Raw genomic sequence first — 18,820 nt, forward strand, 5'->3', positions numbered from 1 at the left:
GAAGGCATCTTGAACTACATCTGGGTTTCTTCCTCCTTGCCAAATCCCTGCCCCTCCATCTGGGGACCCCACCCCTCCCCACCAATCAACCAATTACAAATACCACACACTGTATTACTACGCTGAACCGTCAGCTCCTCCAGCGAACAGCCCGCAGCCAGAGTCCAGGTCTCCTTGGCTGGGCCGGTTCAGTGCGATCTAAGAACCTTGGAATACATCAATCACAGTCAGATAATTATAATTTTAAAATGTTAGCTTCATACTTACCAGCACTGTTTATTTTAATATTTGTTTCCTGTTATATGTCATATACATAACTTAAAAGCACACCCATACACATCTCCTACAAGCTGCACCTTCATCATGACAACCCATGAACACACAATGTCTACTTTCCTTCCTGTGGCTGGGTTTTCTGCGCTTGCTTTCTCTTCTTTTTCTTGTTTCAAACCAGAGTCATCGGCAGGACCGGGATACAGAGGGTGGGGGGAGGGGGAGGAGGGAGCCGAGACAGAAATGACAACAAGACACGTGAGTCAAGGGGGAGGGGAGGCGGAAGAAAGGAAGGTGGATTTTGCAGCCCAGTGTCAAGACCCCAAAAATAATAATCCAGTGTTCCTCCTTTCCGAGTGGGGGGATTTTGTTTCTTTCTTGGCAAACGGTTGATGGCGCCTGTCTCGCTGCTGAGAGTTCTCTTGCTTTGCTGCAAAAGTGTTTCCTTTGCATTGCAGTGGGCAGCACACGCTTCAGGACAAATGGAATGCTCGTTCGTCCACGCAAGGTAACGTGCAGAACCAGGGTCGTTTTGGACTCCTATGATCATCGTGGTCTTGCTTGCTTTTGTCGTTCCGCAGGGCTTCGAAAGGGGGAGTGAGAGATTACCGTCATTTTATATATATATATATACTTTTTGTTTTCCTGAAAAATCCCACCAGTTCTTCAATTTGTCTGCAAAGGAAATGTAGGTGTTCAGATGTTGGTTGTTGCTGTTGGCCGAAGGTGCGGCCAGCCCCAGCAGCAGTGCAAGCACGCGGTGTTTCCTGTATATATATCTATATCTATATATATCTATATATATATGCTTTTCCTTTCCCAGTTCCTCTTCGGTGACAGTACGTCACAGCTGGGACTGCGGTGTTGAGTCGGAGAATCCAGAATGAAGGCCCCTTCTTAACGGTTCTCTGGCTTGCGTTGGACCAGAAGCGCCAGCATCTCTTCACAGAGGTCAGGATTCCTAGATTCGGAGGCACGGAGGGAAGGGGACACGAAGGAAGAGGACAAGAAAAATTAGTAACTTTTTCTCATTCATCTTTAAATACACGGCAAGAGGTGGTTTTAGCTCCCTTTCCTGTATGCCCTTTATTATGGCTCAGGAAGATCAAGTGACTTGTCCAAGGCCACACAGCCAAGACCTGAACCCACATCTGTCTGGAAATCTGTCCAAGTTTCCTTAAACACTAAGAGGCTCAGATCACATGCGGCTCACCTTTTCTTCCTACCTCCTCCTGGTCTAAGAATTGTTTAGTTGTGATTGCAGAAGTTATTTGTTTTTCCTCTCTGATCTCCATGGGCCTGTGTGTCCTGGGATTAAACCCCAGGGAGCAGCATTTCCATAAAGAAATTGGAGCTTGGATTCCAAATCAAGATTGACTCCAAAATTTTGTGGTCAAGTGCATGGGGTCTCCAATCAGACGGCCTGAGTTCAAATCCCATTCCATGGGGAATAAGCTCTGCCATCTTGGGTGAGTTTCTTAACTTCTTTAGGCCTCCTGTGCTCCTCTGAAAAATGGGTGCTTCCTCACGCATTTACGGGGAGGATTCGAAACAAAGGTTAGCAAACAGGAACCACTAAATAAGTACCTGACCGTTCCTATTATTACTACTGCTATTGTTAACTTAGCCATACACCGTTTGGCTCTCCTTGAGGGCAATGGCTGCCTTTTACTTATCTTTGTCTTTCTTTATTTCTTTCTTTTAAATAATTTTTTTAAAAGATTGTATTTATTTATTCGACAGATGGAGATCACAAGTAGGCAGAGAGGCAGGCAGAGAGAGAGGAGGAAGCAGGCTCCCTGCTGAGAAGAGAGCCAGATGCCGGCCTTGATCCCAGGACCCTGGGACCAGGACCTGAGCCGAAGGCAGAGGCTTTAACCCACTGAACCACCCAGGCGCCCCTATCTTTGTCTTTCTAATGCTCATCACTGTGCATGGTGCATAGCAGCTCCCCAGAACCACTTAACGGTGTGTGGGGGGGTAATCCTTTCTGCCCTTTCCCACTCACATAGGGTCCAGTGTGAAGGGAGTCATAGACACAAAATCCTTCTCAGTTTAGTTGACAGATGGGAAAATGGAGACCCAGAAGGTTCAATGTCCCAGTGAGTTGGTGACAGAAATGAGACTAGAACCCAAGATTCCTGCTTTGAAACAGGTCAGTTTTTTCCTCCCATGTCATCCAGATCTTGGAGGTAAGGAAGCTGGGTGTTGCAGTGTTGTGGAGACAGGTCCTATCTGAGGGATGTGGGCCAGTGGGAGAAGATGGAAGAGAAACCACACATCTGGCCCAAGAGCTGCCGGGAGTAAAAAGACCCTGTGTCAGATGGGTGTGCTTCCCACACTCAGAGCAAGAACTTCAAAGAGGAGGAACTTCTGGGAGGAAGGCCAAGAGTCAAGTGCACTCTGAACAGATGTTTCTGGAGGATTCAGGGAGGAAAGAGAAGCTAAAAACCAGCAAGATGGACACCTGCAAGGAGCCAGGGCTTGTGCACCAGGCTGGCAGTGGAAGCTTACAGTCTGACTTACCCAGGGCTCTCGTCCATCCCTGAACATGGCGAAACCTCGGGGGATAAGGATGCGGGTTCACAGCGCTAAGGATCTTCTGTATGTGAGGCGCCGTCCTTGTGTGTCGCTGCTGTGGACTGAATATTTGTGTCCCCCACCCCCTGACCAAAATTCCTATGTTGAAGCCTTAATTCTCAATGTGAGGGATTTGGGGGGTGGGTGTCTTTGGGAGGTACTTAGGTTATGAGGATGGAACCCTCATATATAGGATTAATGCCCTTATAAAAAGATACACAAGAGAGATTCTCTCTCTGCTCTGCTCTGCCACATGAGGACATATAGAGAAGACAGCCACCTGCACCTTGATCTTGGACTTCCCAGGCCCCCATACTTGGGAGAAATGAACATGTGTTGTTTAAGCCACCCAGTCTATGGTGTGCTGTCAGCCCGAACTAAGACACTCACAGATGCTAATTATTATCGCAGCTCCAATTCCTAGGTGAACTTCATTTTGTAGATGAGGAAACTGAGGCCCAGGGAGGTTCCTCTGGGCACACTGTTAGCAGGGAGTTTCGGGCTCCAAAGGGTGTGTTCTTTGTACTCAATTCTGCTAACTTCCTGAGGAATTTTTTTTCCCACAGTGGCAGGCTGCACTTGAAGTCTTATAGCTCAGTGTAAACATGACGTGGGATGTCTTCAAAAGACTTTAGACACTTCAGAAATGCCAAGGACATCTAAATGATGTCATACTATAATTTATTCTTCTTAGTTTATTATATCAGAGTCTGAATGTGCAGTGTTTTGACAGCTTAATTTGAGTCAATAATAATCAGAATCACCCTTAGCTTTTACTGAGCACTTACTATGTGCCAGGCGCCGTTGTTAACTGCTGTGCATGTAGGATCTCACCAACCCTGTGGGATAAGGAGGTTAAGACCACAGGGTGGCTCTGGAGTCTCACAGATGAGCTTTGACTCCCTCATCAAGACCCATGGCTCCAAGCAAGTCACCTAACATCTCAGGGGCTCAGTTTCTTCATTTATGAGAACGAGCAGATAACAATACTTTGGTCAAGTGCGTGTCCTCGTGCCTGGAAAAGTATAGACACTCCACACATTTCAGCAATTGTTGTCATGGTGATTATGGTTGCTGACCATTAGCCGATAAAAAAAGTGCAGAGATTAAACAATCTGCTCGAAGTCACATGGCTAATGGCAGGCAGGGCTGAGACTGAATCAGGTTTGCAGGATTCCAGATCTTTCCGTGGGCTACCAAGATATATCCATCCATCAAACTGACATGTTTCAAGCACTTTAAAAAAGAGTCTTCAAATTCAGAGAAGACCCCTCCTCAGAATGAGAGAGTCTGCTGATATTAGGGGTCAAAGGTGTTTCCTAAGTAGTGTAAAGCATATGGAGAGAAAAGGCAAGGGAGAAACTTGTCTTTCCAGGGTGACACGAACAAGGTGAACTTTACAGAAGGATCTGAGAGGGAGAAGGAGAGGAGAGACAGAGGGAGAGAGAGAAGGAGAGACAGAGAGGCCAGAGGAAGGGAGAGTGAGGAAAAAGATGGAGAGAGAGGTAGAAGGAGAGAGGGAAGGAGGAGGGTGGAGAGAGAGGAGAGACAGAGAGTGGTGGTATGTGGATGATGCCATCAAAGGAAGAACAGAGGGGCGAATGAGACCGCCCAAGTGGGCAGATGTAAAAGGCTGCATGGTGTTTGTTGCTGGGTGTGTGTGTGGCGGGGGCAGGGATGGCTAGGATACGGCAGCAGAGACAAGAGCCCTGAGCGGCCAGGGAAAATAGGGAGGCAGGAGCCTGGGGGACTGGCTGGAAATGCCCCAAGAAAGATGGGGAGCAAAAAGACAGGGAAAGGAAAAAATAGGAGAAACACGTGACAGGTACCCTACGAAAGCAAATTGGCAGCCAGAAGGCCATGCCTGGAAAGGGCTTGCCCCTTCTTTCTCTCTCTCTTTTTTTTTTTTTTTTTGCAAGTGAGGAAACTGCTTGCCCAGGAGGGAATGGCTGGGACTAGAGCCAGGTCCCCAGATTCGCAGCACAGAATTCTTTGCACCAGCAGCTGCCCATGGACTTCCTAAGGACCAACGTATAAATACAGATTCCCAGGTCTGGTTCAGCCCTTCTAAATCAGACTTTATGATCTTAGTTCTCCAGTACCCGTATTCCCCCGGTGATGCAGCCAGTGCACTACCACTCGGAGATCTGGGGGACAACGGGCAGGAAAAACTGGACGATGGAGGGGAGAGGAGGGACAATTTGCACGAAAGTCTGAGGAAGGCTGGGAGGAGGCTCTGCCCATGACCAGCTTCTACTTCTGTAGAAGCAGTGCTGTCCAGCAGAAATAGAAGTGAGAGCCACGTATGGAATTGAAATTCCTTTAGATAGAACTCGCTAAATTTTCTAGATATTTCCAATTTCCTTAACCCTTCTAGAAAGAAACTTTTCATTTCCAAATTAAAATTCTAAATTTCAAATTACCATAAAAACAGTAAAAGAAACAGGGGGAATAAACTTCAATAATGTATTTTACCTAACCCAATACATCCAAACATGATCATTTGAGGATGTAATGAATAGAAACACTATTGAGACATATTGCAGGCCTTTTCTCATATTAAGTCTTCAAAACCCTGCATGCATTTTACCCTTAAAGCATGTCTGATTTCAGATTAGCCAACTGCAATTGCTCGACAGCCATGTGTCTTGCACAGTATGAAGAAAACCTGTCCATCACTGCAGAAAGTTCTGTTGGACAGCACAGTCTAGACCAGGGCTTGGCAGCCCTTCAAGGTGGAAGGAAATGTTTCAGTGCATTTTCTTCTGACAAGAAGGGAGTGGTGATCCACATTCTTGTATCTTTCTAGAAAACACAGTCTTATTCATCAGGGAAGAGGGCCAAAGGAGATCTGCTGCTTGTAGGTGTCTTTGAGACGAGTTCTTTTTTCACTGTAGCACAAATCCAAGTATATAGCCCGACACATTTTTATATATGTCTACACCCATGTGACCTACCCCATTCAAGATGCTGACATTTCCAGCACCCCCAAAGGTTTCTCTGTGACTCTTCCTGTCAATATCACATCCCAGAACTAAGCAGTATTCTGACTTTTATCATCACTGATTAGTTTGGCCTACTTTTGAACTTAAATAGAATTCTCCCACTCAACTCAATGTCTGTGAGATTTCATTTTCTATGCCTGATAAAATTCAGTCAATTTCCAGAGGGACCAGAAGAACCCCTCCCCCAATTTAGGCTAATGAAAGCCCCATCTGCTATAGCACCATCTCCTTCCTCTTGTTCAGCAAGGCATGGTCCATCAGTAAGGAAACAGAAAAGTAAGTTTCTGGCCCAAGGTAGCCTGAGAAGTCAAGGGTTTGCGATCTGGCAACACAGATGGGATCAAGGACTCTGGTCATCATATTTTCCCCTTAGCAACATCCAGTGACCTGGGATGGAGGCAGAGATTCAGGGACAGGAAGGTGGCCCTTGGCCTGAGGGGCCTTTTTCTGGCTTCAGGTTTTTAGGTAATGGCCAGTAAGGCTATGCTTGTCTCCAGCTGTCCCGCCTCAGGACGGGCTATCCACCCTCACTCCCTGGCCTTATCATGTCCAGATATACTTGGGCCTGAAACCCCCAAGAAGCCAAGGAACCAGTCTTCCCCACCCCCATTCCCCACTCTGACTTGTTATATTTGAGGAAGCTACGTCTCTCCTTTGAGCCACAAACCAGGAACGTGGGGACTTAAAGCTGTGCTTGGGACCAAGCCACCTGATAGAAACAACCCTCGGAAGATCTCACTGCCTCCCTCCACCGGCTGCTGAGCCTCAGAGGTCTTACCTGTGGCTTCCTGTCCCTCTCCTCTGGGGACGGGTCTGTTTCTCTATATACGACAGCTTTGGTTACCAACATGTCAGGGTGCTGCAGCTTGGCCTCCTTGATGGCCAAAGCCAGGGCCTGGTAGACAGGAGCAACAAAGTGAGGAATGGATATCAAATACAAGAGGGACCCTGGAGACCGACAAGCTCCTTCCTGTAGAGTTGTGGAAACTGCGGCCCAGGAGAGGCACTGGTCAAAGACTTAAAGGGAGAGCCCAGAGCTTTGGGGTCTCTGGCTTCTTCGGGCTCCCATTCTTTGCCCCTTCTTTTGGGGCTCATTTGGGGCTCCTTGTCTGAATAAGGATCAGCATGAAATGCACTTGATCCTCTGCCCACAAGGGCAGCTGTCCATGGGTGACCCAGTATGGGAGGGCCTGGGGACTGCCCCCAGGATCAGCATTCCCTACCCCCATACCTGGTCTTGATCAACGTCTTCATCCCCAGTGATGATGATCCGCTTCTCGATCCTCGTCTCAGAAAATCCCCCTTTCACAGTCTGTAGAGTGAAAGGGCAGTAAGGTCAGCTCTGGGTCCTGCCGGGGTGTGACAGGGCACCCATCCAAAGCACCCCTCAAGGACGAGGCTGGAACCAGCAGTCACCTTCTCTCCTGGCTCCCTCTTCTGGTTTTGGGGACTTTAGATGGCACGTCTTGCCCGCGGCTACCACTCCCCCAACTACCAAACTGCCCCCTCTAGGTCTTCTGAGCCCAGCTCAAGTCATGTTTCCCTCATCCAGGTTGGTAACCCTGCCCTCCTCCTGCCTTGGTACTCCCCGACCACCAAGTCTGTCTCTCTTGCGCCACTTCTGGGGCTCTCTGCCTCGTGCTGACCTTGTGTGCGTGACCCGGCCTGGCTCGCTAGGCTGGAGCTCTCGAGGGCAGGGGCTGCATTTTGCTCATTTCCGTATCCCCTCCGTCCCTCCCCCCTGTCCAATCTGACCAGGGCAGGTGCTAAATGCAGAGTTGTTGAATGAACACATGAATGAAATGTGAATGGTGACACGGTTCTACCTTAAATGACTTCAAACAACACTACAAGAGAAAACCACGTTGGTGATGCTTATAACATCCACTGTTTTCCAAGAGGGCAGGGTTTGGGCACAAGTTTAGAAGTAGAAGATGGGGAAGGAACTAACTGCTTGGCATATCAAGGAGGGTGATAGCTGAGGGAAATCCCAGCAGGAGCCAGGAACAGGCAGAAAGAAGGGGACTCCTGGTTTGCAGGGAGTAGGGAGGGGAGCAACTTGGGGCAGAACAGTTTTCTGAGCTGTATGCCGCGGGGTGTGTGATGGAAAACCCTCCCATAAAACTTTCAGTGAAGTCAACATTGCTCACAAATGCTTTTGGTGGGTGGGCGGGGGGTGTTGTGGGGGGAGCTTCCTGGGAACGTGCAAAGGTGCTGAGGCCTGCACACACGGGATGGGGCAGGGCTGGGACAGTTGGTGTGTGCAGAAGGGCCGGTGGTACCTAGCGGACTTCTCCCTCAGATGGCTCGGCAGAACCTCCCCCTCAACCTGCCTTCCCGGCCCCTCTCCTCCAGGCCTTCTTCTCTGGCCCAAGCCCCCTCCTACCTCCCTCCTGGCCACCGGGGCACGGAACCACTTGCCTTCAGCCTTCTGCGCTCATTGGCTGCATCACAGCTGATGTACAGGGAGAGATCCCCTCCCGTAGCCCTGCCTCTTCCTTCCCCCACCAGTCCAGGGCCCCCATCCCTAGTCACTCCATGCCCCTCTCTCTTCGCTCCCCCATCTACCTGTGCACATTGATGGACCTAATCTCCTCTTCTTAAACCTCTTTGTGCTGGGTCACTCCCCAGTTAAAAAATCTTGACAGTGTTCCAATGGCTCTTAAACCCTTCCTAGTCTCATCTGTCCTGGGCTTTGTCACGTTTGTCTCTATGTGGCTTCCCCTGCCTCCAGTCCACCCCAATTTCCCGCAGCTCCGCCCCCTCCACGCTACTTCTCCCTGACAGAGACCCCCTGCTGCCGTCCCCACAAACATGCAGCACTTCCAGCCGCCACCTGTGCCCCTCGCACAGAGGCGGGCAGCAGCTTGACGTTCACTAACAAATATCAACAAATAAACAAATGCAGTCTCTGCTCCCATCTCCTGCGTTGCTTAGGACATCTGCATCTGTCCTCTCATCCCTCACGAGTCCTACCCGGCTTCCTAAGACCCCACACAAATCCCACTTTCTCCAGAAGAGCCCTCCTCACTCTCTGAGGCTTCCTTACATCACCCTTTCTAAATCCTGCCAGCACGTAAGGTCTATAAGGCGCAAAAGCCATGGCTCCGAATTGCTTCCGGGAAGGGGGTCTTGTCCCCACCCCCCCTGCCAGCCTGGCTGCCGATGATGATGAGGGGCGGGGCCCGTGCCTGGGATGACCCAAAGAACAGAACAAAGTGCATAGCACTCCAGAAGCTAGACCACCGCCGGTCTTCTCTGTCCATGATACAAGGCACAGCGATGGCCATGACCTTGCCCAGCCCAACAGCCAGGGTGGGGGCCGACGGTGCCCTGCTGCTACTCACTTTGGTAACATGGGTGGTGGTGGAGGTGGAGAGGGTTTCCGCGGTGGCGCCGTAGGTGCTGGTGAGGACATCTTTCCCGATGATCTGCGGAATATAACCACCCCCACCCCCGGGGTCAGGTAAGGACACTGGGCTCTGCAGGGTGGGGGTGGGGAAAGTAAACCAAGGGGGCCCCAGAAGGGTGAAGTTTGGAAGTCCAAGATGCTTCAAATCACTGATTCTAAGAATTCAGGAACACTGGAATCTTCAGAATGCTTGATCCATGACATTCTCAAACCACTGACTCTCAGACTCCTAGAACCTGAGATTCCCGAGGCCCAGAATTCTAACAAGACCCCAGATTTTAAGAATCCTGGTAGCTGGGGCACCTGGGTGGCTCAGTTGTTAAGCATCTGCCTTCAGCTCAGGTCATGATCCCAGGGTCCTGGGATCGGACCCCGCATTGGGCTCCCTGCTCCAGCTGGAAGCCTGCTTCTCCCTCTCCCACTCCCCCTGCTTGTGTTCCCTCTCTTGCTATCTCTCTCTGTCAAATAAATAAATACATAAATAAATCTTTGGTGGGGGGGGGGAAAGAATCCTGGCAGTTCAGAAGAATGAATGGGGGATCCAGAGTAGAAACAGAGCCCTCCCAAACCCCACCCTGTAACAGCTGGGAACACGTGGCCTCCGGGGCTAGACAAGGAAAAGGACAGGCTTGGAGAATGCAGGAGATGCAAGAGACTTCACAGTGACAGCCTCACGCTCACGGGAGCCATTGAAAGAGCCACGTCCAGAGTGCAAGCCTCTGGACTCCTAGTCCATCTTTCCTCCTGGGCAGTAAGGACAGCAGATGCAAATGAGCTATCCCATCACAGGCATCACCAAGGAGGGGGTATGCATCACCCTAAGCTGCAAAGCCCTCTGGTGTGTGTATGCTGGGGGTGGAGGCGATGGATGAGACTCTGGTGGGCACAAGGGAGCCCTACAGGCATCTGAGAGCGATCCACGTTCCTGGCATTGTGCTTCAAAGGGCAGCCCACTGGGCTCTACGCTGCGCTCACTCGGGCCACCTACAGACTGCATTCTCAGCACAGAGTCCCCTAGCCTGAGCTGGCCCTACCCACTTACCGGAGAAAGAGAACGGATATCCGTGGCCACCGTCTGTGGGCCTGGGATCATGGCAGCTGCCCCCTTCCCGGACTTGAGACTGTTCTCCTGGGGAAACAATAGTGCTCAGATGGCCGGATCTCGCGTGAGTGGGCCCCCAGGATGGCCAGAGCGCACAGCTGTGTTGCTCTCACGGCCACGAGGTTGAGGAGTGACACTGTCACGCACTCAACATGCGCACACACACACCTGCTCGCATACTTACTCTCTCACTGGCTCATGCACTCACTCGTTCAACATGTACGGTGCCTGGGGTCAGGGACAAGGGCAAACGAGACATGGCATTGCTCTCAGGAAGCACTACCAAAGGAGGGGAGACGTTCAGGCTCTCGTCCTGGCCCTGCCATGATCTAGCCCCATGAGCTGGGCACAGCCACCTCTGTTCCATGGGCCTCATGGATTTACCTATAAAACGGGACTCCTGCAATGTCGGTTTGCTGATGGTAACGATTATGGGGGAAGCTGTGCGTGTGCAGGGGTAAGGAGCACGTGGGAAATCTCTCTCTATATATATCTCTGTACATATCCCCATTTATGGAGCATACGGGGTCCCTTCTTCTCAGTTCTGCTGTGAAACTGCTCTAAAAAAATAAACTGCCCTAAAAATATTAAGCCTTAAACATTTTTTGTAAAAAGACACCCTGTCCAACTCCCTCAGAGACATTATGATGTTAACAGAGGAGAAAGGGCTTGGCAAATCCCAACCTTAGGATAAACACAAGAACACAGGCTAGCTACCAACAACGTAATAATACCTACTTCTGTGTCCTTGCCATGCGCTCGGTATTATGCTAAGGATGCGCTATCTCATTTAATCCTCAGAACAACCACAGGAACTTGTTTTAATATTCCTGCTTCAGAGTTGAGAAGCTAGAAGGCCAGAGAACATCAAGTGGCTTATTCATGTCCCCCCCACGTTTGTCAGACTCCAAGCCCAACGTGCAACACTTCTCTGCCCTCAGAATGCTCACCCTGCGGCAGCTCTCCTGGTCCTATGGTGGATTCTAACCACTAGAGACTCGTGCCCCACGTTTGTCAGGGGGCCTGGTCGCCAGCCTCTACCTCCCACCTTTTGCACCATCTTGGGCTCACCCCATTCTGTCCAGGGGCTCAGAGCTATGTCTGTTCTAGCTGAGCCCTGGTCCTGGTCTGTACAACCTCTGCCTGCCAAGGGACAGGTAAGGATGGCAGCCCTCTCTCTGCCTTCACCCTCCTACCACTCCCCACCTGACCCGGAGCCTGCCTCCGACCAAGGCAGTGACCTTGGCTTTTACCTGGCATTCCACCAGTGAGCAACTTTCTCAGATGGAGTCCCAGAATGTGGCCTGGCGGTAGGCCAAAAAGCGGGCAGGCTTGCCCACAGACATAGAAGGATGCTCCGCATCACTCATCATCAGGTAAATGCAAATCAAGACTGCAATGAGCTATCCCGTTACACCTGTCAGAATGGCACGTCTCAAACAGACAAAAAACAGGTGCTGGCGAGGATGCGGAGAGAAGGGAGCCCTCGTGCCCTGCACACAGGAGTGCAAACTGCTGTGGCCACTCTGGAACACAGTATGGAGGTTCCTTGGAAAAAAAATTAAAACTAGAAATACCATAGGATCCAGGAACTCCAGTATTGGGTACTTACCCAAAGAAAACAAAAACATTAATTGAAAAGACATACGCACCCCTATGTTTTTTGCAGCATTATTTACAATAGCCAAGATACGGGAGCAGCCCAAGTGTCCACCGGGAGAAAATGGATAAAGAGGATGTGAAATACAATGTTCTTATTCAGCCATAAACAAGAATGAGATCTGACAATTTGCAACAGCACGGATGGACCTTGAGGGTATGATGCTAAGTGAGATAAGTCAGACAAAGACAAATGTCGTCTGATTTCACTTCTACGTGGAATCGCACAAACCAAACAGACCAATGAGAAAAGCATAAACAGATCATAAATACAGAGAACTAGGAGTTGCCAGAGGGGCGGGGGGGAGGGATGGGCAGTCAGGGGTGAAGGGGAGCGAGAGGTGCAGGCTTCCGGTTCTGGGATGAACGGGTCCCGGGCATGAGGGTACGGCACAGGGAACACAGTCAGTGGTACTGTAACAGGATTGTGTGGGGACAGATGGCAGCTACACATGCGGTGAGCACAGCATACACAGAGCTGTCAAATCGCGATGTCATACACCTGAAACCAACGTCACACTGTGTGTCAACTGTGCTTTGATTCAGAAAAAGGGTGGCGGCAGCCTTCTGGGCCCAGTGCTTCCTTGCTGCCAGCCTCGGAGAGTCACTAGCCCCTCTGAGTCCTACTGTTGCTCCAGGCAATTCTCCCCTTAAGCCTCTTCATCTCCCATGGCTCCCTCTGCCCCAGACAAAGCCTCACCTCCACCTTCACACTGAAAAGGGAGGCCACTAAAGGGGACACAGGTCGTTTGAAACAAGGCACCATCTGTACTGCCCGCCTCTCCTTTATCTCCGGCCAGTCCTCTCTCCTGTCTCCAGGAGGTGTGGCTTCTCTCCCTGGCCACGGCAATGCCACCATCTCTGCTCTGGACCCTTCCTCCCTCCAGCTGAGGGCTCTCCTCCTGGCTACCCTCTCTCGGGGCCGCCTCAGCCAGTCAAGACTTTCTCACAAGGCCCCTGTCCTTATCCCTCTATCTAGAGCCCAGATCTTTCTCGAAACCCAGACCTTTAAAACCAATTGTTTCCTCAGTATTTCCCCCTGGAAATGTCCCATAGGCACCTTAGGCTCATGAGAGATCCACCATGGAATTCACTGCCTCCCCACTAACGAGCAACCCCCTCCAGGACTCTCTGTATCAGAGCTTCTCCGACTTGAGGGGTGTCACAGATTTCTGGGCCCTGCTCCAGAGTTTCTGATTTGATAGGTTTGGGGGTGTGTGTGTGCAGAGATTTGCTTTTCTAAAGGTTCCCAGGACTGTGCTTCAGAAATGGCTAGGTCAGGGTTAGGTCACCAGCCCTAAGACAGAGGACCCCATTGGGTCTTCTGTCACCTGAACATTCTGTCAATGACCAAATCCTGCACGTTCCTCCCCCTGGTTATCCCTCAACCCTGCCCACCTTCTCAGCATCTACCTCCTTGCACACCAGCTCTGCCGCAGCCCCTAAACCAGTTCCCTGCCTTCTCTTTCCATCTCTCCCAACGGCGTGCGTGCTCAGGGCACTTTCTGTCTCCCTCAGTGCTGGGCTCACAGCACATCACACAGCATTCAACAAGTATTTACTGAGGGAAGGAAGGAGGGAGGGAGGACAGGAGGGACATTTTCTCTCATGACGTCCCACACAGTTGCCAGAGTAATCTTTCTAAAACACAGAAACACACATTTGATAACATCACGCCCGTTTCAGAAGTTGAAGGGATGCCCTACTGCCCCCCACTGTCACAGTAGATAAAGCATGAACTTCCTATGTGACATTTGGGCCCTTCAGGCCCTGGCCCAGACTGCCTTTCCAGCCTCTTCTCCCCCACCCCGCTCCTCTTCCACACACCTGACATCTTGCTTCACTGACCACCTGCCTTTCCCCAAATGCGCCGTTCATTCCTATCCCTGCCTTTGCACCTGCTGTCCCCACTGCCTAGAACGCCTTCTGCTGTGGGCATGCCGTCATTTATCCTCAAAGGATGGCTCAGCTGTCCCTGCCGAGGTGAAGCCTTCTCAGTCCTCCTGGCATGGGTGTCACCCCATACCCTTCCTCCCTGTGCCCCCCAGAAAGCATTGTCACCCTGTTCCATGAAGGCAGGGAAAAAGTACAGCGGCTCACATTTACAGACTACTTCCTACGTGCCAGGCACGCCTTTGCACAGATTACCTTGGTCCCTCCTTGGGTCAACCCTTTGAGGGATGTGCTATTACTGCTCCCCGTTACCCCATTTTACAGAAGTGGAAACTGAGGCTTGGAGAGGTTCAGGTAACTTGCCCAAAGGTCATCCCGCCAGGACGTGGGAGAGCTGGGCCTTGTCCACCACTGTGTGCCCAGGACCTAAACAATGACACGTGCCTGTGATCACTACTTGAACAAATGTCTTCTCGCAGGCAGTAGATTTCCTTCAACTCTGTGTTCCGAATCAGGCAGGTAACAGAGACTAAGAAATGTTTTTGGAAGAAATGAATGGATGGATGGGTGGGTGGGTGGGCACGTGGGTAAATGAGCGATGTAACTGCCTACTCACGGTAGTATGAACTTAAATTTAGCCCTAGAAGTGTCCTGATGCCACGTGGAGAAGGACTGAGGGAGAGGTGGGACAGAGTGACCAGGAAAGAGGGTGCGAGCTGATAACCAGTTCAGAGTTATTTGTCTTTGTTTGCTCAAAACCTACCTGTTGGGTAAGTCTAAACGCCATTCCCTTCCTAGGTGTCTATCGGGGGTTTGGCAAGAGAAAGCATTTGAAAACAACTTTACACCGACTCAAGATAGATCCGGCCCCGGCCCCGGCCCTGGCCCCAGCGGCCAGTGTTCACAGTGGTCGGGATGAGGGTGCAGAGAGGTTGAGGGGCACAGTGAGGCTTCTGGGTTGGACCTGCCTCTACTACGTACTGGGTGTGTGACCTTAGGAAGTCACTTTACCTCCCTGCATTTCGGATTCTTCATCTGTAAAGGTTGCAGAAAAAAGAGAATCCCCTCCAGTTTTTGTAAGGACTCAGTGAGATCACCCACACACACTTCTTGGCAGCTTGCCTGGCGACACAGCCTGTGCCTAAAGCTATCTGGTCTATGTCATCATTAAAGGATGTGACATTACTGGACTCTCTTAAGAACCTGTGAACCAGGGGCTCCTGGGTGGTTCAGTTGGTTAAACCTCTGCCTTTGGCTCAGGTCATGATCCCAGAGTCCTGGGATGGAGCCCCATGTTGGGTTCCCTGCTCCCTTGCCCTCTGCTGCCCGGCCCCCTGCTTGTGCTGGTGTGATCTCTCTCTCTCTCAAATAAATAAATAAAATCTTAAAAAAAAAAAAAAAAAGAGCCTATGAAACAGGCAGAATGGGGATTACTCCCATTTTACAGATGAAGACATCTGAGGCCAAAGACCCTCCTTCACAGGTCAGGCAGCACATCGGTATCAGAACCAGAGCCTGAGGAGATGGTCCCCAAATCTTGATTTTCCAGTTTTAAGCTCCCTGCACGCCATCTACTGACCAAGGCAAGGAAGTGGCCCGAGACATGAGAAACTGCTCAGCCGCCAGGTTCTGTCAGGGACTTTCAATCTCAGTCCTCACGCCTTGCCCATGATCACATAATCGAATGGTACCGCCCTCCCTCCCTCTACCCCTGCTGTGGCTGAGACAGTCCAGATAACTGAGACTCAGGGATCCCACCTCCCACGTCATTCAGTTTGGAAAACTGAGATCTGACTGGGTGTCCTGTGGTAACGATGGTGCCTCACAAGAAGAGGTGGACTCTGTGTCCTATGCCTCATGCGGGGAGGGCAGAGGAGGACCACCCCAGACAGCCAGTGATGTGATGCTGTTATCTGGCTGCCCGAGGGCAAGGACGCTGGTCAGAGAGGGAAGACCCTTGGGTCCTACTTACCATGGTGGTCGATATGGTCTCTGTGGTGATGGAGGGAGTGGTTGTTATGGACTCCTTTCCCCCTGGGACAGTCCCATCAACCTGCTGGCCAGAGGAGTCATGAGAGAGAGAGAGGGTACACCGCCTCGGCCTGGAGCATCTGTTACCTGGGCAGGTGGCATTGCCAGCTACAGAGGGACGGGCTGTGTGAGCAAACAAGCGCTGGCGGGGAGACGGGCTTGTCCGCACACAGCCTGAATTACGGGGGGGTCCTCACATGCCCCCAGTTTGTTTGAATCATCTTATTTGGCAAAGGACAAATAATCCCAGATAATTCTGCAAGCCCTAAGCAAACCTCAATTCCTGTGTTCCTTGACCTAGTGATTCCACAGCTGGGAGTTCATCCTTTGGATATCAACTCTGAAAACTTTGCCAAGAAGTGTGAACGAAGAAGTTCACTGAAACATTCATCCTTAACTGCCAAGGACAAAACAGCCGCAGGCCCATTGATGGGAGACTGCAGGGTAAGTCAGGACCCACTCCTAAGTGGGACTGAGTCTAAGGTGGGCCCACAGAGGGCAATGAGGAGTGATCTCCAAAGACAGTCATTAAGAAAAGGTCAGGTGTAAAAGAGGATCTCTTTTGTGTAAAATTCTACACTCTAGAGACATCAGTGTATACATTGGAATACATATACATCTTTTTTTCTGGGAAGAATCGTAAGAAAAATTTCAGTTTGTTCTGTTTGAATTTCATAACTGTGAACACTTTGTCATTTTGTTTTGATGTCACTATGGATTACTGGGCTGTTGACTTTGGGGCCTTTTTAAGTTTTCTCTGTATTTTTCTACAGGAAAACAAAATAAAACACTGGTCACTAAAACAAAAGAGGCCACAGAGGAGGCATGCGGCTTGAGATCACATAGTTCGTCAGAACTCGAGCGTCCTGGCTGTTGCACCAGCTGCCACAGAGACCACTGTGCAAGTTACAAACGGGGGAGAAGAACATTCTGGAAACGACACAATTGTACACATTGTGTTGGTTTACACCTTACTTATTTCTTGAGATTCAGACAAATCTCTGCCCCCAGCACTGCAGCTCCTCTGGCCAGGAGGAACTCAGGGGGCATCTGTCACACCTATAGTCTCAAGGTCCAAAGTTTAAAATCAAAACACTGCAAGAGAAACCTCGACACCTGTGTCTCTTTTGGACCGCTCTGTCCAGGGTACCAAGTATGCTTCATCTTGCTAAGGCAAATGATTTTTTAAAATCTTTTTCTCAGTTTGTTCATTTTGCCAATCTGACATGGAAACCCCACGTGTAAAATAATAATAATAATAATAATCCAATGTGAGTCATTCTGACAACAGCTGGATTGGGATTGCTCCCTCTCTCCCCCAGAGCAGCCCCTGGGATACCTCAAGAAACTTCTCCAACTCCTTCAAGCAATCTGAGAGCCACAGTCTAGTCCACTTGCTGCTAGCCCTTACAGCACTCCCAGGAGGACAGGGAGACATTATCATTCCCATTTTAGAGATGGGAAGTCGAGGCTGTAAGAGGTGTGTGTGGTCTGCCCAGGACAGGAGTTCATTCCACCGGCCAAACCCAGAGCTCACAGAGGACAGCAAAGCTCAGAAGAGCATCAAGGTGAACATGGAGGCGCTGGGGAAGATGGAGTGGCAAGAGTCAGCCCGGGGGCTTGGCCTGGGTCAGGACCCCACCCCTAAATGTCCTGCGCTCAAGGTGCAGTGGAAGGCCCCGGTTACCTGGCTAGCGTCCATAGCGCTGACTCTGGTCTGCAGCACAGCCTCGGGCTCAATCTTCTTTCTGATGGCCAGGCTGCTGACAGTCATGGTTTCTGCTTTCACAGGCTGTAGGGAGAAGAGGGAGAAAGTTCCATAAGCCAAGCCTCTGCCCGACTCCCTGCTCACAGGCCGCTGTGGCGTCTCTCCCACCCCTGCAGCAGGCCAGGTCTCAGGAAGGGCACACAGGTCAGAGCAAAGAGGCACAGCGAGCCATCCCAGACAGCCAGCCCCAGGGGAGAGCTGGGGGCCACCAGCAGCACCCAGACGGGCCACTCATGACCTTGGCGCACATCCGCTCCTGGTGGCTAGAAGCTGGTTCTTAGGCTACCAGTAAAAGAACAACTACTATTCAATTAACAGGCTCTGTGCCAGGCCCCCCACTAAGAACTGTCCTTAGATACTTGCCACTGAATCCTGACAGACCTCAACAATTATGTTGCCTCATCCCAGCTGCTTCCTTTGAACTGCTCTTGAAAGCGGGAGTCACACACCTGGGGGTCTGGGGGGGCCAGGCAGGAGATGTAAAGGGGTGAATTGGGCTTATGGAGGACTGGGGTGAACAGAAGGACACATGTTCTCACCACTCAGGTTTGGCCAATGGCAGCCATGGCTTCTGAATGACTCAGATCATCTGATTTTTTTAATGATTAAAAACAAACCAATAAACAAAAAAACACCTGTGGATTTTATATTCCACATCCTAATTTTTCAATGAGGGTCAAAGAAAACACCTGTGCTAGCCAGATCTGGCCTGGGGCCAGAGGTTTTCAACCTCTCCTCTAGAAGTCTCTGGTTAAATGATCAGTTTCTTCAGACTCCCCCAGCAAGGTCAGTTCATGGGACCGTGAGCGTATGAGAGCTGAATGAATGCAAGAAAAAGCCTGCCATCTGGTTGGGAGGGTAGTGAGAGGGATTCTTATAGATGACTGTAACCGTGAGATCAAGCCATTCATCCAGTTAATCGTCTATTAGTGCCTGGCACGTGCAGGCTTAGAGGAGCTGCCACTGGGGGGAGAGTGGGCCTGGCAGCCGCCGGCCTGACTACCTAGGAGGATGCCGGGAGCAGAAACATTGCAGAGCAAGGCGGCCGTGGACGGAGCCACACTTCTGCCCTGGGTGGTCAGGGAAGCATCTGCTAG

General features: G+C 50.7%; 1 protein-coding gene across 2 annotated transcripts in view; it reads right to left on the reverse strand.

The window, feature by feature from the left end:
• Window positions 1–241: 241 nt before the first annotated feature.
• LOC111141413 (erythrocyte membrane protein band 4.1 like 1) overlaps window positions 242–18,820 on the reverse strand; it is a 104,335-nt gene continuing 85,756 nt past the window's right edge. For both annotated transcript variants that reach the window (XM_022493941.1, XM_022493940.1), the window contains 7 exons: window positions 17,643–17,747; window positions 15,897–15,977; window positions 10,313–10,399; window positions 9,206–9,289; window positions 7,090–7,170; window positions 6,637–6,753; window positions 242–1,234 (listed from right to left, as the gene is read on the reverse strand). In XM_022493941.1, coding sequence (XP_022349649.1) covers window positions 1,226–1,234; window positions 6,637–6,753; window positions 7,090–7,170; window positions 9,206–9,289; window positions 10,313–10,399; window positions 15,897–15,977; window positions 17,643–17,747 — 564 coding nt within the window. In that variant the 3' untranslated portion in view covers window positions 242–1,225. The remainder of the gene's footprint in view (window positions 1,235–6,636; window positions 6,754–7,089; window positions 7,171–9,205; window positions 9,290–10,312; window positions 10,400–15,896; window positions 15,978–17,642; window positions 17,748–18,820) is intronic.

Source organism: Enhydra lutris, unplaced genomic scaffold, assembly GCF_002288905.1.
Source record: "Enhydra lutris kenyoni isolate GAN:26980312 unplaced genomic scaffold, ASM228890v2 scaffoldscaffold6, whole genome shotgun sequence".
NCBI lineage: Eukaryota > Metazoa > Chordata > Mammalia > Carnivora > Mustelidae > Enhydra > Enhydra lutris.